Source organism: Armigeres subalbatus, chromosome 3 (genome assembly GCF_024139115.2).
Source record: "Armigeres subalbatus isolate Guangzhou_Male chromosome 3, GZ_Asu_2, whole genome shotgun sequence".
In the NCBI taxonomy this organism is placed as follows: domain Eukaryota; kingdom Metazoa; phylum Arthropoda; class Insecta; order Diptera; family Culicidae; genus Armigeres; species Armigeres subalbatus.
Genome location: NC_085141.1, coordinates 257,798,868 through 257,822,639, shown reverse-complemented (window position 1 = coordinate 257,822,639; position 23,772 = coordinate 257,798,868). Strand labels below are relative to the sequence as shown.

The following is a 23,772-nucleotide window of genomic DNA, read 5'->3' as shown; positions in this document are numbered from 1 at the left end:
CAAATGACTAATGCTGAACTCTCTTCCGATATGCGTTCTATATGTTTAACCAAAGTATCAGCTTATTATCAAATAATCAAATATCAAAAAGGGGGAAGTAAGTGACTTGAAAGATAGAGTTAAAAAAAAATCTTCAATTGTTATGAATCACAATTTTCCAATTTACGTTTTATTTCCCATTTTTGTTTTGTTTTTTTTAGTGTCACTGGAGGAAGACCGGATTAAATATTAATACCTGCGAATAAATAAATGCCATTCAACGGATATTCGTTTTACATTGACAGAGCGGCCACACCACCATCAACACGAACGAACGGAATCACGGTTGGACAATCTGACAAGTGAACTTTTCATTTGCATTAATTATTTCCCAGCAAGGAAGGTTACTCTAACTTTAGCATAATGTGCACCTAACCTGTGAGATAGTTACACTAACATTCTCTCTAACGGTTAGGGTAAAGTGAGGCTAAAGTTACGCTAGAATGACACACTTTTGTTAGGTATGTTTATGCTTGGTGCATAATTCCATCTAACCTGTTACACTCACGTTACATCAACGTTAGATATGTTTCGCTTTGGGCGATTAGGCAGCGGTTAGGGTTGTTTTAAAAGGGATTTCATGTTGATTTATTTACACCCAGCTGTCATCGGAGGCAGAATATATATGTACTAGTAAAAGTACATATACATAACTGCCTCGAATGGCAGTTGGATGTAAATAAGTTATCAATAAAGAAAAGGATCGTGGAAAATTATATATTTAGCAACTAAATAGTACGGAACCCCTACAATTTTTACAGCGTTTTGAATTTTCGACAGAACATCCGTGCTGTCCCGAGGCCAAGTTCCGTTCCGGTGCAGCTTGCGGGCAGTTGCCGCAGGAGAATAGTTAGTGAAAGTGCACATCTATGACACAGCTTGTGTCGATGTTGAGGATCCCACGATCCATCCAGCAACCCGGATACGATCGCATTCCAGTACGCAATACAAATCTCGGATCATCGGATGCTGCACTTGAGGTGGTTCAGGCGTAACCCGTAGTCCACGACCGGCAAGCAGATGGATCCACAGCATTCCGGATATTCGATTGCGCCAACCACTGTAAAAGCAAAACAAATAATTATTTCATAATTACTAATTTGTTAACAAGTTCCGTCTCACCTGTCTTATCCAGTTTGAGCTTGGAATACTCGGCCGGGTTGATGTCGATCGGATAGTGGGTGCGTGGCAGTGTTGTGCTCGATGTAGGTGCCGGGCTCTGATGGCCGGTGAGGGCTGCTATTGCCGATGCTGGTGCGCCACCCGGACCAGCTTGAGTCATTTTCAGCAGCTGTCGCATACGCCGGACACTTGGCGAACGAATTGACGACGGCCCAATATGTTGCGAGGACATAGACCGTACCGGCGGTGAATATATGAAGGTACCACCGGCTGCTGAAGATGTTTTCGGTGTTCTTAAGGTCCATGGACTGGCGGCCAAACGCTGGCGAAGATCTCTAGGCTCCCTTCAGATGGGCAGTGAGTACTTGGGAGCTGAAAGGATTTCATCGCTTTCGTCCTGCAGACGGCAGCTAAACGGCTCTGGAGACCCATACATGCCCCGGGTCGAACGCGCGGGATTGAGTTAAAGTTGGCACATTCTGGACCACCTCCAAGGGTTTGAGTGCTGTCTCGAGCTTTCGTGTATGCCATGGCCGGGTGGGCCACGATCCGATGATGGCTTCCGTATCGCTCGAGTAATCCAACGCCGGTCGGTTCATCGGTTGCTGCGCTTCATACGTTTCACACATGGCCCGTAGTCCATGACCGTAAGCCGATGGATCCACAGCATTCCGGATATTCCGATTGCGTCAATCACTGTTAGAAGAAAAGCAAAACAAATAATTAATTCATAGTAACTAATTTGTTAACATGTTCCGTCTCACCTGTCTTATCTAGCTTGAGCTTAGAATACTCGGCCGGGTTGATGTCGATCGGGTTGTGGGTGCGGGGCAGTTTTGTGCTCGGTGTAGGTGCCGGGCTCTGATGGACGGTGAGGGCTGCCAATGCCGATCCTGGTGCGCCACCCGGACCAGCTTGAGTCATTTTCAGCAGCTGTCGCATACGCCGGACACTTGGCGAACGAATTGACGACGGCCCAATATGTTGCGAGAACATAGACCGTACCGGCAATGAATATATGAAGGTACCACCGGCTGCTGAAGATGTTTTCGGAATCTTAAGACCGATGGACTGGCGGTCAAACGCTGGCGAAGATCTCGAGGCTCCCTTCAGATGGGCAGTGAGTACTTGGGAGCTGAAAGGTTTCCGTCGTTTTCGTCCTGCAGACGGTCAGCGATACGGCTCCGGAGACCCATACGGGACCCGGGTCGATTCAAATCTCGGATCAATGGTTGCTGCCCTTGAGACGGTTTCGACGTGGCCCGTAGTCCACGACCGGCAAGCAGATGGATCCACAGCATTCCGGACATTCGATTGCGTCAACCACTGTTAGAAGAAAAGCAAAACAAATAATTATTTCATAGTTACTAATTTGTTAACAAGTTCCGTCTTACCTGTCTTATCAAGCTTGAGCTTAGTATACTCGGCCGGGTTGATGTCGATCGGGTTGTGGGTGCGGATCAGTTTTGTGCTCGGTGTAGGTGCCGGGCTCTGATGGACGGTCAGGGCTACCATTGCCGATCCTGGTGCGTCACCCGGACCAGCTTGAGTCATTTTTAGCAGCTGTCGCATACGCCGGACACTTGGCGAACGAATTGACGACGGCCCAATATGTTGCGAGGACATAGACCGTACCGGCAGTGAGTATATGAAGGTACCACCGGCTGCTGAAGATGTTTTCGGTGTTCTTAAGATCTATGGACTGGCGGTGAACCGCTGGTGAAGATCTCTAGGCTCCCTTCAGATGAGCAGTGAGTACTTGGGAGCTGAAAGGATTTCGTCGCTTTCGTCCTGCAGACGGTCAGCTACACGGCTCTGGAGACCCATACATGCCCCGGGTCGATCGCGCGGGATTGAGTTAAAGTTGGCAATTTCTGGACCACTTCCAAGGGTTTGAGTGCTGTCTCGAGCTTTCGTGTTTGCCATGGCCGGGTGGGCCGCGATCCGATAGTGGCTTCTGTATCGCTAGAGTAATCCAATGCCGGTCGGATCATCGGTTGCTGCGCTTCATACGTTTCACACATGCTCGGAGTCCATGACCGGTAAGCAGATGGATCCATAGCATTCCGGATATTCGATTGCGTCAAACACTGTTAGAAGAAAAGCAAAACAAATAGTTAATTCATAGTTACTAATTTGTTAACATGTTCCGTCTCACCTGTCTTATCTAGCTTGAGCTTAGAATACTCGGCCGGGTTGATGTCGATCGGGTGGTGGCTGCGGGGCAGTTTTGTGCTCGGTGTAGGTGCCGGGCTCTGATGGCCGGTGAGGGCTGCCATTGCCGTTCCTGATACGTCACCCGGACCAGCTTGAGTCATTTTCAGCAGCTGTCGCATACGCCGGACACTTGGCGAACGAATTGACGACGGCCCAATATGTTGCGAGGATATAGACCGTACCGGCAGTGAATACATGAAAGTACCACCAGCTGCTGAAGATGTTTTCGGTGTTCTTAAGTACGTCATGTATGTTTTCAGCGGAACAAGAGAACCGATGCACTCGCTTCTTATTTAGGATGTCGCGTGAGGCTCGCTGTTCACAGATGGCAGAACTGCTGGGTACTCGTCGCAAGCTAAGCTCGATATTAATCCGAGGTAAAGATCGATGGACTGGCGGTCAAACGCTGGTGATGATCTCGAGGATCCCTTCAGATGGGCTGTGAGTACTTGGGAGCTGAAAGGTTTCCGTCGTTTTCGCCCTGCAGATGGTCAGCTACACGGCGTCGATCGCGCGGGATTGAGTTAAAATTCTGGATCACCTCCAAGGGTTTGAGTGCTCACGTGTGTACCATGGCCGGGTGGGCCACGTGGCTTCCATATCGCTGGAGTAATCTAACGCCGGACGGAGCTCCTTTGGAGGGATCCAGTCGCGCCCAGCCCAGTGGCGATGGACTGTATTTCGGTGTACGCGATGGCAGAGGAGGTTCGTAACGTCAGCGGTCAAATGTGCCGCCGGCAATGGGAGCTGCTTGGACAAGGTCGGATTATAGGCTAGACCGTAAGAGCAACAATCAATATGAAACTGGCGATTTTTTGTGGTTCCAGTTTCGTACGCTATAAACGATCCTCGGTACCCAGAAATGAAAGCGTCGCTGCAGTACGTAATCTATTGATGCCCCATTAGAACAAATTTTAGCACTGCTGTCATAGCAACATTTTCGAAAGTTATTTTTTCCCAAACAAAAACAACCTTCAAAAATGGAAACTGGCGAGGGTTCGATCACAAAGAAATTATGAAAGTATCGTAACGTTGTTCTTGGATTGGTCATTGGAGTTCACCCGGAATTAGGTTGTCAGTTTTGAAATGATCGTTCTACATATCAGAGTTGGTCACAGGACAGCGGTTTTTCAAGACGTCACGTTGTTCTCTACATATGTTCTTTGCACCAAGGAGTGGCAATAAAGGAATAATCGAGACAGTTTCAAGATTACTCATTTAACTAGTTTCTATGATACAATCCGCCCTGATCCATTTGCGTCAAGTTATTAATTCTCTCAGTTCTATGGAAATCAGTCGAAGCTGATCGTTTTCACGTCCCCAGAACACGGCACGCCTAAACGGCCACCCGTCACACCCATTTCTTCTAGCACAATCTTCCCAGGAAAAGTAGCAAATCGGATCTATCCTTCGGACGGTGTCCAACAAGGGATAGTGGTGACTAATCCATATTATGTCATCTAGCTTTCTCTAATAAAATATGATTATTATAGAAATGGATGATTAAAACTCATATTTCTTGACTACATACACTAACATTCTGAACATTTTACAATTTAACCGCAGATAAGGCCCTTTCAATGCAAAAAAGTATTCATTGTTCATTTCATTGGGCGTGTCCGACCTAAATCCAGATCGATCTTTCAAAATGTCTAGTGTAGTCGTCACCTGTCCATATTCTGTCATCCGCTTAACATCACCCAAACAAAGTAGAATCTCACAATCCCAATTAGTGATTCAGTTCCGTAGTCCGTAAATGACAATGAATTTTAAAAATGGTTACTAATAACGCCTCACCAAAATGTAATGTAATGTACAATGGATTTAATAGAAGTGGTTCGCCTGTTTGTCTATGTTAAAACTATCTTGCGACAAAAAGAAGTTAAATAAGAGACAGCAAAACGGTCAAATTAGTTAAAGATAGATATGTAAACTAAACGCGAAACATAATGACTCATTGTGTTAATACTTATATACAACAGTATACAATCATAAATAAAAACATCGTTGATAACTGTATTTCACAGCCATAGCTGGGCAACACAGGCTACCAATTGATGAACCCTTCAGTCAACTTAGGAAAAGGAGGTTCTCCACCGGTTTCAACCTAATCCATGAGGCTTGATTCTGCCAGTACAGGTATAAATTTCGCCGGAACCTGGTCAACACAAGATTAAGTTTCTAGAACAATGCTAGCTAAATACAAGGACTAAAGGCCATGCAGTCTCTGTTTTCTTCAATCTGAAAAAGCTCTGAACAATAGTGTATAAAAGAGAGATCAAGTGGTGAGTTAATATTTACTTAAGACTGGCGATTTGAAATCTTTTCTTCGGTCTATGATAGGAACAAAATCTGTAGACACAATTCATGTGAAAGAAGTCACGACGATTTAAAAAATCATGAAAAAACTATTCTCATTTTCGTTTCATATTTAACTTGTTTTGTGCGTTTCCCAGGAGTAATGAAAGGACAATTTCGGTTCTAAGTCTCTGATCTTAAATCATCTGTCAGACAAAGGAGGTTTGAGTTGGCGGTTTTCGATACCGAAACTGGACAGATGTACGTCACGACCATTGAGGAAATAGCCTTGAGATGCTAATATAGGATGAAGTATTAAAAACTACCGTTTTACGCTTTATTGTTGTATGACTACCGAACGCGAACAAAGTGTGTCTAGAAGTCAGTTTAAGGCGTAAATATTAGTAAAAGTGTGTCAAAGTAGTGGATTCTAGAATGTTAATTAATAGGTGAAATTGTACCTGTTTATCGGACACAATAGCGAATTTAATCACATTTCTAAACTTTGGGAGTTACCCCGGGTCAACCCACGTGTGTTAGTTAAACGGCAAAAACTTTGGCTAATTCCTACAATTTCATCCTCCGAACGATGCAATGCAATCCCAGAAACACACAGTGAGAGGATTTAACTTTCCGCTTCCGTGGCGGGATATGCTCTGACTTTGAGAAACCTGAAAAGAAAATCGGCCTACCCTTTAGTTGAGACGTTTTTCGATTGGTTGTTCCAGATCGTGGGTTTATAAGTTTTAACATAGATAATCTGTGGTTTTAATTTTAGAATTGGTGGTAAAAGGCAAGGGCTCGCTTCGAGGTCTCGACTGGGTACTGGATTTTGAGATAAAAATATGCAGCTATTTATTCCCCAACATTCTCAAAGTGTTTTTCTGCATCTGCGCCGAAATTCGCCTCATTGGTACGCACCGTAGTGCGTCCCATTATCTTTTTTACGCGGCACTTGATTGCTGGTTCTATCTTTGAGACATGTATTATGGTTCCAGTTGAAAATCGAATTTCAAACTCGCGAAAACCGATTTTATTCGCGTTCAACTTATAACGCATCATTGCGCAACTAGTTCACATTGTTCGCAACCAGATGCGCAGTGATGAATCTTGCGACTAATAGGAGAAAAATGGATTGTCGTGAGTTCAAAAATTCGGTTTTGAGCTGCACACATAATAATAGGCCAATATTTCCGGTTGTGATAAATTCCTTCACAATGATTCTCTATCTCAAAAATCGATACAAATATGTAAAAGACGGTGTTGATACGGTTCGTGAAAATTTTCATCAGTTGCATACTCTAACCAAGATTATTTTTGGTAAATCATGTTGATTGATGGTGGAATATAATATTATTTCCAAATAGATAAGACGTATTTAATCATACAACGGAAAAATTCTTGCTCGAGATCACGAAAAAAATGGTTTTGTGGTATGCGTCATATCATAATTTTGTTCCCTGTGGTTGTTCAAAATCGCGTAAATGAATTCCGTAAATCTTGAAAACTTTCGTAAAAATTCTTGTTGAAATTCCGAAGCAATTTTTGTTGGAGTGTAGAAGAGATTCCTCTTTGAATTCAGAAGATTTATTCGTAGTAATTCCGAAGAATTTCCCGTGGAAATAAAAAAGAATTTACAGTGAAAATTTTCGTGAAAGTTTCAAAGAATTTCTCGTAGTAATTCCGAAGCATTTAACAAATTTCTGAATAAGAAAACCCATTTTGTTTTACCCTGACCATCCAGAATACTTTCACGTTGAAATTTGAAACCAATTTTCGTTAAAATAAGGACTGTTCAGTTTATAAAGAGGACACATTGTATTGTCGATGTTTTTTAAACTTCAATCTTTTTAGAAATCTTTTTTTTTTCCTTGAATATATTATCTGACTTTCTTGAAATGAAATCCAATTATCAACGAAACAATTCTAACTCAAAAATTTGCGATATTCAAAACAATCTAATTTTATTGGTTTTTAACAGCTAAAATCGTTTATATTCCGTTTTTGGGCTGCCACAGGTACTAATGTTTCTGGATATCGACAAATCAATGACAGTGTGTTTCTTTCCGATCTTCTTGATGATTTTGTTGATATGCCGATTTAATTTTTTTTACAAACTGTCAATTTTGCTTATGAAAAAATGTGTTAGGAAGCTTATGTTTACTCGAAATTCGAGAAGCTTTGACAATAGGCGCCATTTTGTTGGATTTAAACTGTTTGATCTCTTTTTAAAAAATACAGTTGATTGACAGTGTATTATAATATACGATAAAGCAAACTCCATCAAAATTGACCAATCTTTCTGTTTTATATCGTCATGTAAGGCTGTGAACCATTCCACCGATTCGTTTAACTTTTAGTTAAAATTTGACAGTTCGATGGTTATTTCGCCGTGGTTAAAAATAACCCTGCTCCGGAGCATGGTTAGATTTGACAGTTCGATAGTAAAACTTTGTTCGCGAGAAAATTGGCGCCAAATCCATTTCGTTCCAAATAACTATCAATCTGTCAAAACTCAAATGGGTCGGCTTCGGAGTAAAATTTTAACCACGAATGGAAAATAACCATCGGAATGCCAAATTTTAACTAACAGTTAAACGAATCGGTGGAACGGTTCACAGCCTAAAAGTGTCCTCTCAATAAACAGAACAGTCATTATCTAAAAGCTGATCATTTAAACTCAGAATAATTGCTAATTAAAAAAAAAGTACACCGGGAAATTCAGTAAAAAATTGCCAGAATTGTTGAACGTTTTTTAGGGAAACTCTGAATATTTTGCCGGGAAAACTTAAAAGAATTTTCAGAAATTTGTCTCCAAAGACATTTTCTATATTCATTATGTTCGCAGGAAAAGAACGCCGACTTACACCGTCGTCAAGCGAAATCACGAAACGCTGCCCCCGCATACCGCATAGTCTTTTATTTATTCGGAAGTGTTTGAAAGAGCATTTGTCCCGATTTTATAACCTGTTCTTGATATGAAACGACCTAAAAGAAAACAGAATTATTAAAATGCGAAGAAAATAATAAATTTATCTCCAACATGTCTCCAAAATACTCAACCGACATCGATCGGAAAATGATAACCAAACAAATTTGGTTAAACCCATGACAACGGTTTAAAATTAGAACAAATACAAATTTAAGTTGTAGGTTTGCTCAGTTTTACCAAATTTATTTTGAAGCGTTACTTGGAACCATAAAATGAGTACTAATTTGTTCTGACCCCAACATCTTGATTATTATATCTATGGTAACAGTGCGTGTCTCCCGAGTGATTGGTGGTCTGCGTTTTCGACTTGTGGCTGGTGTTGAACGGAACCGCTCTGTGGAAACCTTTGGTGGGATTGCGACATGATGACACCGGTTACTGCTGACATGCGTTGGTTGGCGCTTGGGTAGAACGAGTGCACCTTTTCGGCAAGACTTTCAAGCGTGGCAGCGTTCTGATAGTACGAGTGCGTTCTCTTCGGTTGTTTGGTAATAACCGACGGCGGTGGTAAAGGTTTATAGCCCCAGCTGGGTGTTTCTACTGACTGGTCCTGCCGGGGACCGTAGTACAGATCTAGCTATTCGCTCTGGGGACTGTAACTGTTGATGCCTAGTCCCATACGGGAGTGAGACTACCCTACCGTATCCCATTCGGCACTCTGGTGGATCTCGATGAACATGGCGCCCGGTCCGAACCATCCAGATCAATACCCCTTCGGTTCCGCGTGATGACGACCACTGGCGGCGGCTTCTGCTCCGGATGGGACATTGAGGTGGCCCTGGTCGAAGATTCCTGCTGGAGTACCTTCGGACATTTCCGCAGGAGTTCCTTAAAAGATTGCTCCAGGAGTTCCTTCGGCGATTCTTCCAGAAGTTACATCAGAGATCCCCTCAGGAGTTTCTTCAGAGATTCCAGCATGAGTTCCTTCGGAGATTCCTCCAGGAGTTTCTTCGGAGATTCCTCCATGAGTTCCTTCGGAGATTCCTCCAGAACTTCCATCGGAGAACCCCTCAGGTGTTCCTTAGGAGATTCCTTCAGGAGCTCATTCGAAGATTCCTGCAGCAGTTCCTTCAGAGATTCCTCCAGGAGCTCCTTCGGCGATTAGTCCAGGGATTCTTATGGAGATTCCTCCAGAAGTTTCATCGGAGACCCCTCCAGAAGTTCCTTGAGAGATTCCTACATGATTTTTTTTTCGTAGATTCATACATGGATTCCTTCGGAGATTCATCCAATAGTTCCTTCGAAGATTCTTGCAGAAGATCATTCGCAGATTCCCGCAGGAGTTTCTTCGGAGCTTCTTGAAAGAATTCCTGGAAGATTTTTCCAGGAAATTCGTCTGAGATGCCTCCAGAAAACCCTTCTGAGTTTCCTCCAGGAAATCCTTCTGAGGAAGAAAACCCTTCAGGAGTTCCTTCGGAGATTCCTCCAAGAATTATTTCGGAGATGCACCAAGGAATTAATTCGGTGATTCCCACAGGAATCCGTACTGAGATACCTCCAGGAGTTCCTTGAGAGATTCCTCCAGGAGTTCCTTCGAAAATTCCTCCAAGAGTTCCTTAGGATATTCCTCCAAGAATTCTTTCGGAGATTCCTAGAGGAGTTCCTTCGGCGATGCCTCCAGAAGTTCCGTCGGAGATCCCCTCAGAAGTTCCTTGATAGATTCCTACATGAGTTCCTTCGGAGATTCCTGCAGGAGTTCCTTCGGAGATTCGTGCAGAATTTCCTTCAAAGATACCTCGAGGATTTCCTTCGGAGATTCCTCGAGGAGTTCCTTCGGAAATTTTTCGAGGAGTTCCTTCGGATATCCCTACAGAAGTTCCTTCGGAGATTCCTCAATAAGTTCCATGGAAGATTCCTGCAGAAGCTCCTTCGGAGATTCCTACAGCAGTTACTTCGGAGAATCCTGCAGCAGTTCCTTCGGAGATTCCTGCAGGAGTTCTTTCGGAGTTTCCGCCACGAATTCCTTGAAGATCCTTCTGAGGAAGAAAATCCAGGAGTTCTTTCGGAGGTTCCTCCATAAGTTCCATGGAAGATTCCTGCAGGAGCTTCTTCGGAGCTTCTCGCAAGAAGAAGATTGCTCCAGGAGTTCCTTCGGCGATTCTTCCAGAAGTTACATCAGAGATCCCCTCAGGAGTTTCTTCAGAGATTCCAGCAATTTTCCTCGATATCCCAACAACAGGATTCCCATCCAAAAACCCAGACTGATTCCCATCGAATCCCTAAGAGCGTTTGCTATCAAAATATTCCCGTCTATTTTATAATTCTTTATTAAGGTAATCTTTTAATTTGGAATTAAGTTCATCACTGGCAATATTCCCGACGGTACCCCAAAAGTTATCCTTTTGTGATCCCAAAAAAATCTTTTCGCAATCCCAAAATGATTCCCATTGAAATCTCAGAAGTATTTCCGATGAAATATTAAAAGTATTGCTTTCGAAATCCCAAAAGGATTCCCATCGACACTTCAGAAGAATTCCTATCGACACTTCAGAAGGATTTCCGTTGAAATATCGGAAGTATTTCCGTCGACATCCCAAAAGTTTTCTTTTCGAAATTCCAAAAGAATTCCCATTGAGACCTTCGAAACATTTCCATTGGAATCCTAAGAGGTTTCATTTCGAAATCTTGGAAGTATTCTTGTCAAAATCTCAGAGCCTAAATCTCGGAATTACTCCCGTCGATATCCCAAAAGTTATCTCTTCGTAATCCTAAAAAAGTCCCAAGAGGGTTTGTATCAGATTCTCAAGGGTTCGTATCAAAATTTCGGAAGTATTTCCGTCGAAATCTCAAAAGTATTGCCTTCGAAATCCCAAAAAGATTCCTATCGACACTCCAGAAGGGTTTCCGTTGAAATCTCGCAAGTATTTCCGTCGAAATCCCAAATGTTTCCTTAGAAATCCAAGAAAGACTTCCGTAGGAATTCCCTTAAAAATCTCAAAAAGATTCCTTTCAAAATCTCAGAAGTATTTCCGTAGGAATTTCAGAAACTTTGTTCTTTTAGTATACCTAAAATTATTCCCATCGGGAACCCAGATGGATTCTTAGAATCCCGGGTTTTCTATCGAAATATCTAATCAAAAGTCCCAGAGTATCGAAAATCCCAGGATTTCAATAGAAATTCCAGAGGGATTCCTATCGAAATCCCAAAAGTGTTCGTTTGGAGCCAACAATTGAAATGTTACAGCCGTAATTTGCCCTAAGACCAACACCAAATGTGACGAAAATAATAAATCATTCACAAAAAGGTACTACTCACTTGAACCGATTCGGATTGGCTTCAAATTCCTTCCTCAGTCGACCGCTGATCTTCCGCTTTGAGGCAAGCGTTTGCTTCTCTGGTGCATTGTCGCTGTTCCTCAAGATGATTCTGCCCCTGAAGCCACAATGATATTATTTATCAGCGCCAACGACATTTTTGGTAGCGCCGGCTTTCAAAAGTCAAATCGATAATCTTCCTGTAGGCCCTGCTCTGGTTAAAAACATATCCGATCCGACGGAGATACAACCCGGAACGACATGCAAACATGGCGGTTGCACTTACTCGTTCGAGGGAACCAAAAACGACCAAAATGTGTGTTTCATCCGGGGTGCCAATCTTCCACGAGGGCCTTAAGTTTGGGTCCTGCTGCCAGAAGCGAACGTCAGATTTTACGGCCTTCATGAATCAGGTGGGTTGCGAAAACGGTAATCACAAATGGACCAGTGACGGTGCCGTATGGATTGGCACCAATCGTTGTGCATTGTCGCTGTTCCTCAAGATGATTCTGCTCCTGAAGCCACAATATTATTTATCAGCGCCAACGGAGATGCTTGCTCCTTTTTTACTAGCCGGCTCAGTCTCCGGAGCAGGGTCCTCCTACACAATATCAGCATAGAACGCATTGGTCTGGTCGATGGTGGTAACTGCAAATAAATTAAAAACAAAAACTATTTGATTATGACACTCTTGAAGCAATCAATGTATAGCAATCAACCTTTTTGATAGTATAGAAAATAAAATCGAAGACGAGGATCCGAAAAGGAACGCCGACATTTTTGCTGCAGCACTAAGTGCTAATGGTACCGTGGCGGGAGAGAACTGCATCAGGGCATTGGTCCCAGCGAGAATATTCTCAACTTCTCCACAGCAACCTTTGGAGGATGTTTTGCACTATGTATTTAATATTTACTCCGGATGCACATCTCCTGATGAGCACAAACACGCGAATAAAGGAAGCCCGCTGTCTCGAACTGCTTAGAATCCCCCTGCTAGGGAACGCACAATCTCGCGCATAATAAATGACCGTTCGAACACGCGATTACGGTTTTTTTCCGCTAATTGAGCTCTGAATATTGTTTTTGATTTCCACTGCCTCGCGGAGCCGTTGTCATTGGCGAACAAGAACTGGAAGAAGAAAAACGGTATCAGCATAAAAGCATGAACATGGTTATGTTTTTTTAAAGAGCATATCTAACCTACCTAACCAGCATCTAACATCTCACAAATTGTTTTCTGGGTTTATACATTCATATTTCTGTCAGGGGAGGATGTGGTATTCTAGAATTAGTGTGTAACATTGAGAGTAGAGAGAGGAGTTTAATGTGCAAGGGTGGCACGTTGGTGCGTGAATAAAGAACGATGCTTTAGTGAAGATAATTGATAAGTGATGTAAATATTGCATAGATAAATATCACACTAGCCACAGATACTGATTTATTAGTTCTAATCTGTAAAATGAGTAAGGAATAACGAAATGTATATTTGCCACCAAAACCGGCTATACGTTGAGAAATTATTCTACGAAAACAGTGATTGTGGGGGGAGAAAATAGTAAAAGTATGTGCTGTCGTCTGCTTGGTCGTGGCTGCTGCTGCGGCTGCCGTAGTTTTGTTTTTTTTTTTTTGACTGCATGGTAGGATGAATGGTACGGTAAAATTAAATGTCAACCATTATCCACCCTGCCAACAAAAGCTTGCATAATCTTTTTTTTTTCTGGTGGATTTGATTAATTCTACAAACCGCAGTAATTATTTGATCAAATAAATCTGGCAACGATGAAATGATGATTCTTTTCTTGTATATGCATAAAGTTGTTTGCGTGTCGACTAGCATATTCGATGTATTGTTTTGATATTTCTAACACGGCCGTCAAATTTGTCTCTCACTTCAAATTTTTTAAAGCAGTTTTCGTTGGTTTTTCGACATGAAGTGAAGAAATTGGTGTTCAACATCAAAAACAAAAGTGAAAGTTAGGTAGTGAATTATGTTTAGTTGTGATAAAATCAAGAAAACGGCGAGAAAAGAACAAGTGAAAAACTGAGTGCATGAGTATGTGTGTGTCTCGATCGTTCGGAGTTGGTGTGTGTATAATTAGCATACGAAAATTTGTCTAGGAAAAAAGCAGTTTTAAGCGCTTTTTAGTCAATTAATTGATAATTAATTAGCTAGGTGAGTGAAAAATTTATATGAAAATACCATGAATATACGTTGACAAAGGTAATTTGGTGAATAGCAGTCAAATATTGAATTTTGGCTAAAATTGCATTAGTATTAGTGCGAATGAGAACAAAATCATCTTCATCATCAAATTGATTACGGTTTATAGAGCCTTAAAGAGGGAAATAAAATTTTATTAACAAATGGCGAAAAGGCTGAAGAACTTGCTCAGCAGTTCGAGTCTGTCGAGTCTGCCCATAATTTTAGTCTAGGTCTCACTAGTCCAATTGAGGATCAGGTTACACGGAGCTTCGAAGACATTCTCAACCAATTTGACCCTTCGTTGGGAACTAATTTGGATGCAGTGAGATCTATTACTAGAAAATTTAAAAATATGAAAGCACCGGGTGGTGATGGTTTTTTCTACATACTTATCAAAAAACTTAATGAGAGCTCTTCATCCTTTTTTTGGTTGATTAATTTAACAAATGTTTTCAATTGACATAGTTGACGCCAGTTGTTCCAATTTTGAAGCCGGACAAAAATCCAGCTGAGGCTTCTAGTTATCGCCCAATCAGTTTGCTTTCTTCAATAAGCAAACTGTTTGAAAAGATTATTTTAAATAGAATGATGGTTCATATTATGACAATTCTATTTTTGCTGATGAGCAATTTGGTTTTCGTCATGGGCATTCAACCACTCATCAGTTATTAAGAGTTACGAACTTAATTCGGCTCAACAAATCTGAAGGATATTCTACTGGAGTTGCTCTTCTTGATATAGAGAAAGCATTTGACAGTGTTTGGCATGAAGTTTGATTGTAAAATTGATGAATTTTAATATTCCTCTGAACATTATTAAACTGATCCAAAATTATTTATCAGATCGCACACTGCAGATAAACTATCAGAATTCTAAATCTGATAGATTACCTGTAAAAGCTGGGTGTTCCCCAAGGCAGCATACTAGGGCCCATATTGTATAACATTTTTACTTCTGACTTACCTGATTTACCACCAGGGTGTCAAAAATCTTTGTTTGCAGATGACACAGGTCTCTCAGCCAAAGGGCGAAGCCTTCGTGTCATTTGTAGTAGATTGCAAAAAAGTTTGAATATTTTCTCCACTTACTTGCAAAAATGGAAAATTTCCCTGAATGCTTCAAAAACTCAGCTTATAATTTTTCCACATAAGCCGAGAGCTTCTTTTTTGAAACCTTCCAGCAGACATATTTTCACCACAGAGAAACAGACGTCTCACTTAGAACAAAAAGCAATCAAAATCATCATCACGGAAACATTATCGCCCAATGCTAAATACACTGTGATTGGACAATCGGCAACCAGATGGCGGTAGTGAGCAAACGTCAAACACAAGCAAAATTGATGGAAGCGCCATCGGTGGCTGATCGACCACCTACAAAAAATTGAAAGGTGAAAAATGGAATATGTGTTAAGTGGGACGTCTGTTTCTCTGTGTTGAGACATTGCAACAAATGTCCAACAAACTAATTTCCAATTTTAGACAAAAATCGTTGCAATCTTCTATTGCAACGATTAGCTCCTTGTACCCTTAGTATAAATTAGGTCGCAGACAGACGTTCGAGTTCGACTCACTAACTTGTGTAAAAAACATGGCCGTCGGATTGCCAAGTAGCAATAAGCGAAGAGATGGCACCACATGTCAAAACGGCAAACCCGGCCAACGTTATTTGCCGTTTTGTTTTGATTTTTGATTTCGTCAAAATCTTTTAGTTTCTTGATCGGATCTGCTCGATGGGACTCAATAAAAATGCATGATCCCGCACACACGCGCTGTTGAAAAATGAATCGAAAAATGCTCAGCACGCCAGAAATTTGTAACTCAGGAAGGGTTATTTTTGATTTTTAAATTCCATGTCCTACTTGACTGGTTTTGCAATGGAAAAAATCTACAATTTTCGGTCCAGACACATGTTTTGAATCACAATCGCCAAAAAAAATACACGCATGTGAAAGAATCTAGGTAAAAGAGCCAACGCAAAAGTTCCGAAAAGGTGGTAACAGATGGATACACGCAGCTTCACAATTTCTTTACTGTATCGTGGTAAAAACTGCAAGTAAAGCGATTCGCTTAGCTACATTGTTGAAGTCGATTGTAAAGTTATTCAAATAAAAATGATTTTTGCGGCCGTGCGGGAGATCTTTGTCGAGTGTTTCTGTTTTGCTCCCATGGTTCGGTGGGTGGCAAACGTGGGTGAGATAGAAGGCGATATGGCAAAACGTCAGTTTTCATGTAGCAATAAGTTGTGTAGGCGGCGCTAGCGTGCTATGCAATTCCAACGTATTTAGATTTGAAAATTTACACAAGAAAATCGAATTCAAATGTATGAGCTTAAACGTCTGTCTGCGGGATTATGTTGAGATAGGGAGAGATCGAGGAGTGGAAGGAAAATTGAAATGGGTACTAGATCCAGAAAACCTCGTTGCCATGAAAAACGACAACAAAACAAATATCACTGCCTGTTGTTGATGTGTTTGTTATTGTCCAAAGATGGTCTAGTAGCCTAAAAATTTGAACATATCGACATAAGGAGAGTAAATCCTGAACAAAATATGATCAGAACACATCGAGGTAGAAAGCCTAAATGTATGTAGATTGAAGGGACTGAGGGAACCATCGACATAGGGCGAGACATAGGGAGAGATATCGAGATATAGAACATCGAGATGTAGAGAGTCGACTGTATCTATTGAAATACAGTTTCGATATGGGCGGAAATGACACCATTGCAAAGATAAAAGTCTTATTTATGAAATAGAAATTCGGAATGAGCTTCAGTTATTGATAAATCATTGAAATTTGCCATTTTCTGAAATGAAAATATTCTTCGTTTTGGACAGTGCAACATATTTTGGACCCCCAAATGTACATATTTTGGACACCCCCAATTTAGTCTCTTCAAAGTCGAATTTATAATTTACTCTGGCCAATTGAGTCGAAGCCAAGTCTTATCTTTCGATTGGCATGCATCAATGAGAAGATTCCTGCGTTTTAAATTCACAATTTCGAAAAAAAAGCTTATTGTGTACGTTCTGAGATTTTCAGTGATGTATACTTTTAAGCGTAACGCATTGTAACGCTCGCCTTCTTGAACAAACTAATTTCCTCGAAATTTCATATAAATATCGCTTTTTCGCACGGGCAACCAGTGAAATAGATGCTAAACAATGTTAGTTCTCTGAAGCCAATGGGGGATTTAGCAGCGACATTGTTTTTAGTTTAGAAATCAGACAAATGTCGCCAGGAGGGTCCAAAGTGTGTAGGGGTCCAAATCAGGTTGGTTACCCTAGATTTTTTCGATTATCATCTTTCTGCTTCTTTTTCTTCATGCAACATCAAAGCGCCCTCCGCGTATCTCTATAATAACAAGTCTCTGGAATTATGATTTTCTTTTGTTTTTGTTCTGCCATCCGGGCACTCATGAGACTCCGGGCATTTTGAGACTCTCAATATACTGTGGCATAGCAAAACTGTCAGTGAGAAATCGATTTGTTTTTGTCGGGAGTCTGATGTTTTGGTTGTGTTTTCGTAGTGTAGATGCAGTCTCGTTTCTTCTGCTTGTCGTTTATGAAACTGTCAGTGTGGAACGCACCTATCTCTTTCTTTCACATGATTCTTCTTATGGATGTCAGTGCGGAATTTTCTATGTTGGCTAGGAAATGAACTGTGGTGGTGGTATACAAGTGTCAGTCCCGTGGTTTTTGTTCGTTTCTTATCAATTTCTTCCTTGTTCGTCAGAAACTAGAAGAAAGCTCTCTGGTATTAAATTTAGTTTTGTTCACATAAATATTAATAATAATACGAAATTATATTCATGAGAAGCTAGTTTCATACGGTAGGCATCGTTAGCGATTGTAATAAATGTACAATTACCCGATTAATTTCCAACCTTTACAGCATCTAAAAAACGAACAAAAAATTACATTTTCCCAATTGCATTGTTTCAGGAAATGCTTAGACAATCAGATTAGGCGCGTAGAAGACAATGTGATTATGACTATCAAAATTCTGCATGATAAGAGATAACATCCACTGTGGATGTTCCTCCGACGCAACCTCTTTGAGGATCTCTTCAAGGGAGAAGTGATTGCCTGTACCAGCTGCTTAGAGGTGATCCAGGTACGATTAGGATTACATTGGTGCTTTTTGGAGCATATGGAAAATGGAAGAAGTTCGAATTCGATTCAGCGATGTGATTCAATCTGCACAGGTGCGTTTTCTATGTTTGGTTTATGAGAACTTGCGAAAGCATTGCTTGTAGTTATGCCTAAAAAATATGACTAGATGATCATATCGTAGATAGAAAACGGTAGTACCCTGCATTATGTAATCTGTCTCATCTGTTTTACTTGCCTCTATACTGTGTTTATTTATACGCATAAAACCTCTTCATGATTAATCAATTACTCTGAGATCAACGTGGTTATGATACAATATAGGCGATATTTAGTATGCCAAATTTAATTAGAAAGCTTAAGTGCAATGTTCACTAAAGACAGCCTTACAATGAAGGCGGAAATATTTATCTGTAAAGTTACAATCAAAAGGTGGAATGGAATGGGATAGTTCTAACTCGTCTTATGATATGGCAAGTAAAGACATCATTTGTTTGATTGTTCGTAGATTAATTTGTATTGTTTAGAACATAATTTTGGATGCAATTATTACAAAATTCGTCATTTCTCACTCATTTCTTGAAACATGGTAATCCGTTAAACTTAAACTGTTTTAATACTATGTTCGCACTAGGGCCTTATAACATGTTATTCGGCTATCTTGATGAGCTTTCTTTTGTCGATAATTTGAATAACATGGTATTCAGGCCTTAGTGCGAACATAGTATAACGAGTTTCCGCCACAAGTTTGTACTATTCTATTCTATTTCATCGCTTAATCCAACATCGATCTCATCTAAAAGGGCTTCTTTAGTGTATTGTACCTACAACATAGATTTGAAAAGCTAAAATTATATGTATATATTGATTTTAGTTCAGTACAAATGCTCCGTTGGCCAGTTGGCTTAGTTGAAGCTTAATTAGTTTTTGAGTTCATGAAGTGTTTTTTTTTTTGGAATCATGAATAATTTATCCATCTGTACTTTTCCTCATCCATGCTGTCCATCATCATCGAACTAACATACTATCAATTTGTGAATAGGTCTATGTTAGTGATAAGTAAAATGAACCATAAGCATAATGGTCTGTATGGTGATAGTTGTTTAAGAGTGCAATAGTGTTTAAAGCTAAGTCATCTGTTTCTTCGCCGGCTACAATCCTACCACCGATAACCGAACTTACCGAGACAGTCAAACATCAACATGGCTACCGAAACAGGACTGCGGGTTGTGAGGCAGTACTCGGATGAAGGGCGAAATATTGCTATGAGGGTAAGTAAAGGTTTGATTGTACATACACGATTTCTTTTACAAAATCATATTTAATTCTAGGCGATAAATGAAGCAAATGTCGAAGCAAATAGCATTATGAGAAACGCATGGTATAACGTACTTGAACTTGTTCAAAGACTGAAAAACACCGCTAGAGAATTAGCTGATCCATCAATAATCTACGAACAGCTGCAGATACTTTTCCGGAATGAGAGTAATGTTGTTTCTGTTTCAGAAGAGTAATGGGACTAATAAGTTTTTTTTGCAGTTTCTTTAAATAATGCCTTTTTTGTGCTAGTCGGGCTTGGATTTGGAACTACTGGTGGAGTCCTATTGGGCTTTTGGCTCGCTAGACCCAATCTTGCAATGCCAATAATGAAATCAATCGCTTGTACTTCATTTCGAGATCCGGACAATGTAGCTGTGTGCAATACGGGAGTGCCACAATTTGGGTCTTCCAGCGATATACTTGTGCGGGTTCGGGCAGCCGCTCTGAACCGGATTGATCGTCGAATAGCATTCGGATATGGTCGAACCCTACGAAAAATGATAAATAACTACGATGCCAGTTACAACCCTGAGTTACCACTAGTCTTAGGTCGATCTTGCGCCGGAGTAGTCGAAGCGGTTGGCAAAACGTCAAAAAGTGGATTAGAAATAGGCGATGAAGTTTGGCTGGCAGCTCCTTGGTATGAAACGGGCACCGCTTCGGAATTGGTGGTAGTGCCTGAGACGCGAATATCTCGGAAACCGTTCCTCATCGGATTCGAAGGCGCGGCAAGTTTGCCGTACAGTGGTTGCATAGCATTGAGCTTAATGGATTCCCATGGCCTAACGGAGCATACGTCCAAAGGCAAACGAGTGCTAGTGCAGGATGCCTGTTCGCCAGTAGGATGCGTGATCACACAGTTGGCCAACAAATGGGGCGCAAATGTTGCCGTTACCTGTCACACGCGATCAGCTCCCGTCATTCATGAACTAGGTGAGTTTTTAATATAATAATATATGTGTTTCTAAATGGTGTTTATTAGGTGGTACAAAATCATTGATCATTCCGCCTATAAAACAAAAGTTTTGATGATTGTTGCGATAGAACAAATGATTCCAATATTAGAAAGTGATGAATTGTATGCAATGACGTGGCTGCAACGTCGCTTGCAAGTCTGATAATAGAAATTTGTATCATTTATAAAGATATTTGATTGCTCAATTATTTACATTACTAAAATCAACATTTGAAATCAATATCCAACATCAGCAATTCCCTGAAATGTCTACGCTATCTCTAACAAATTTTTACAAATATATATTTTAAACTGATACACTAACTAACAGAGGAAAGAGGTATTTAAGTTATATTTTGCAAATTGAAACTGCGCTGACTTTTGTTTCTATTTCATAGGTGCCGCAGACATAATCACTTTCGCAAACGAACACTTTCGATCGAATTTCATCGACGTTAACGTAGAAAAATCGAATCTAATCAATGAGTTGACACCGCGTGAGAAGTTCGACTACATCTTCCTAACTACGCGGATCGCATATGACCACACATTTCTCGAGAGATTCCTAACAAAGCGCGGCATTATAGTGGATGCCGTAGAGCCGGAGTTGGCATCTGATGAATACGGACCGCTCGCCAGGGTGCTACTGGCGGTGTTGGTCAGGCTACGGAAGGCGACAGCACTTATTTTCCGAACTCACCCCGACTGGGGCGGACCCCATTTGTGCCATCTGGTGTTGGAACGATTGGCCGGTTTCGTCAATGACGAAACTCTGAAAACCGTCGTTGATAGGGTAGGTTAAACAGTTTTAACATTATCTGTGATCCGTTTCAATGAATTATGTGTTTCAGGTGTACACGCCAAACGAAGTTGAACGAGCACTAGATCATATATGTAGCGAAAAAAGTATTGGTAGTACGATCATTACCTTCCGATAGGCATAAGCTGTTATTTTTTTTTAATTATTTATATTTTTTTTATAAACGCAAACAACTCTGAGGCTTGGGAACAATACAAGATTAATGTAAGTGAATGTAAGGCTGATGCACAAAGTGTTGGTACTCCATAAAGACGAATTCGAAAGATTAGAATAAATTTTAAAATAAAACAATAGCATCTCTAGTGACAAGCCGTATGTTACCAATCGGCCTCTATATCTGGATTTGTTTTTAGTTTTTAAAAAACGAAATAATCACTTTTATTTTTGTTCGCACTGCGGTGCACTGTGAAGGAAACATGGGAATGTAACTGGTTCGATTGAATGAAAGCAAACCAACTCAGTGGTTCTTCTCCCAAAACCAAATTGTTTTTGTACACCGCTAAAGAAATTTGCAAATTGTTACCATATTCTACGAAAAAATCTTCGAAATATTTTAAGTGGGCAAAAATAATAAAATCTGTGTCTTACTTTTACTTTACTTCAAAGCTGCCAAAACACCCATCAACAAACGAAAATAATGCAAAACAGACGCGAATAATTACTATGATAGATTTTAAGAGAAAGCAATAGCATCATGTACGGTTTTTCTTTATCCTCATCTCAGACCCATATGTTATAGCAGAAACGAAGACGCGTCTAATGGTGTCTGTGGTACTCCGGATTAAGGACCGGCTTGTAGTTCACTTTACACCAGTTTTACGGATTCACTTAGGAATATACAAACACGTCTTACTCTTCCAGATGCACAATTTATTCTCCCTCCTAAAGTCATGGCCTACTACTACAAACTAAAAGTACTGATTAGCAAATCTTCCTTTTTCTAAAATATGATATGAATAATAAATTTGATTTTATTGAATGATAATTATAGCCTTCCGCAGCTTCGTCAATTTACATTTCAATACCAGATGTGGGTATTTCACATTCCTCAGGTGCGAATCCCGCAAATGCTTCTTCGATTTCCTGAGTGTTACTAGTTGCTATACTTCCCGATTCATCAGGATTGTTCACTGCATTCCCACTTTCTTAAGATGAGCCACGTTTCTTTCGTAGGTTCTTCCAGAATCTTGATCTTCAATCGTAACTTTAGGACCCACACGGTCTACTACAGTATACTTTGTTTTCTTGAACTTCGTCGACAGTTTGTTCCTTGGGGTTAGATCTTCCATGAGTACTTGGCGTTGTCAAGTGTAATGGTTCTAGGATACCCTAAGCGAGTGAAAATTTTACTTAGGCGATCAACAGTTTCATTAGCAGTTATGCGAGTCATAATTTCGACCTCTTTGTACCGACTGAAGTAATCTATAACGACCAATAAGTATTCGCCAGAGGGGAGGGGTCCCATGAAGTCGATAGCGATGTCAACCCAGGGCTTTGATGGAAGTTGTCTTGACACTGGCCGGCTTGGGAGTCCAACCAGTTGACATCCTTCGCATGCTACACAACATTCCCTGGTCTCTCGATCCATTGATGGCCACCAAGCTCGATCCCGCAAGCGTCTCTTCATGACTGACTCACCCGGATGACCTTCGTGCGCAAGTTGTAGCATACGTTGTCGTAACTGCTTTGGAACAACCAGTTTGTTTCCTCTTATGATTGTGTCACCAATAAATCCCAATTCATTTCGAAAAGGCTCGAACGATTTTGCTATCGGGTTATTCCAGTTGCCGGTCCGGAGACATTCTCTAACGACCGTTAACTCAGGATCATCACGGGTTGCATTTTCAATTTCGTCAACATCAACTGCCACTGATTCCTGAATAGCCAATGTCATAAAGATGTTATCTTTTTCGAAGTCTTCAGCAGTTTCAGAGTACACCAATCGAGAGAGGGAGTCTGCAATATTGCTACTTCCTTTGCGATATACGACATTGAATCTAAATGATTGTAGTCGTAAGACCCATCGTTCAATACGAGCGCATGGTGTAGAAGTTGGGGAGAAAATCACTTCCAAAGGTTTATGGTCTGTTTCCAACTCGAATTCTCGACCAATCAAGTATAATGAAAATTTTTCCACTGCCCACACTAAAGCAAGCGCTTCCTTCTCAGTTTGGCAGTATCGCTTTTCGGTACAAGAGAGACTTTTGCTGGCATAGCATATTATACGAGGGTTATTGTTATCGTTGTTCACAAATTGTATTAAGACAGCACCCAATGCAACAGGAGAGGCATCTGCTACAATTCTTGTACGCAAGGAATTGTCGAAAAAAGACAACGTATCAGCATTCGCTATCATTTGCTTCAATTTTTCAAAACTTTGTTGGTGTTCCTTTCCCCAAATAAACCTTTTGGAATTACATATAAGTTCTCTCAAGGG

At 40.8% G+C, this 23,772-nt stretch overlaps 1 protein-coding gene and 1 long non-coding RNA gene across 6 annotated transcripts; one reads left to right on the top strand and one right to left on the bottom strand.

The window, feature by feature from the left end:
* Positions 1-750: 750 nt before the first annotated feature.
* On the bottom strand, positions 751-12,586 carry LOC134223804 (uncharacterized). Of its 2 annotated transcripts, XR_009982725.1 has the most exons (6): positions 11,925-12,586; positions 3,320-3,589; positions 2,556-3,251; positions 1,926-2,487; positions 1,162-1,857; positions 751-1,099 (listed from the first exon to the last, which is right to left on the bottom strand). It is a non-coding gene; the product is annotated as an uncharacterized LOC134223804 (long non-coding RNA). The 2 variants fall into 2 exon arrangements; XR_009982724.1 differs by lacking the exon at positions 11,925-12,586 and having other exon boundaries at positions 3,320-4,147.
* A 5,216-nt stretch (positions 12,587-17,802) lies between these two features.
* On the top strand, positions 17,803-21,911 carry LOC134223802 (reticulon-4-interacting protein 1 homolog, mitochondrial-like). Of its 4 annotated transcripts, XM_062703002.1 has the most exons (7): positions 17,803-17,960; positions 18,073-18,244; positions 19,431-19,511; positions 19,572-19,725; positions 19,780-20,493; positions 20,914-21,308; positions 21,367-21,911. In XM_062703002.1, the coding sequence occupies exons 2-7, from the start codon at positions 18,164-18,166 to the stop codon at positions 21,451-21,453; spliced, it is 1,512 nt and encodes a 503-aa protein (XP_062558986.1). In that variant the 5' UTR covers positions 17,803-17,960; positions 18,073-18,163; the 3' UTR covers positions 21,454-21,911. The 4 variants fall into 4 exon arrangements, with proteins under 4 accessions (XP_062558986.1, XP_062558988.1, XP_062558989.1 ...); XM_062703004.1 differs by lacking the exon at positions 17,803-17,960 and having other exon boundaries at positions 18,101-18,335; XM_062703005.1 differs by lacking the exon at positions 17,803-17,960 and having other exon boundaries at positions 18,101-18,335; positions 19,283-19,511.
* Positions 21,912-23,772: the final 1,861 nt, after the last annotated feature.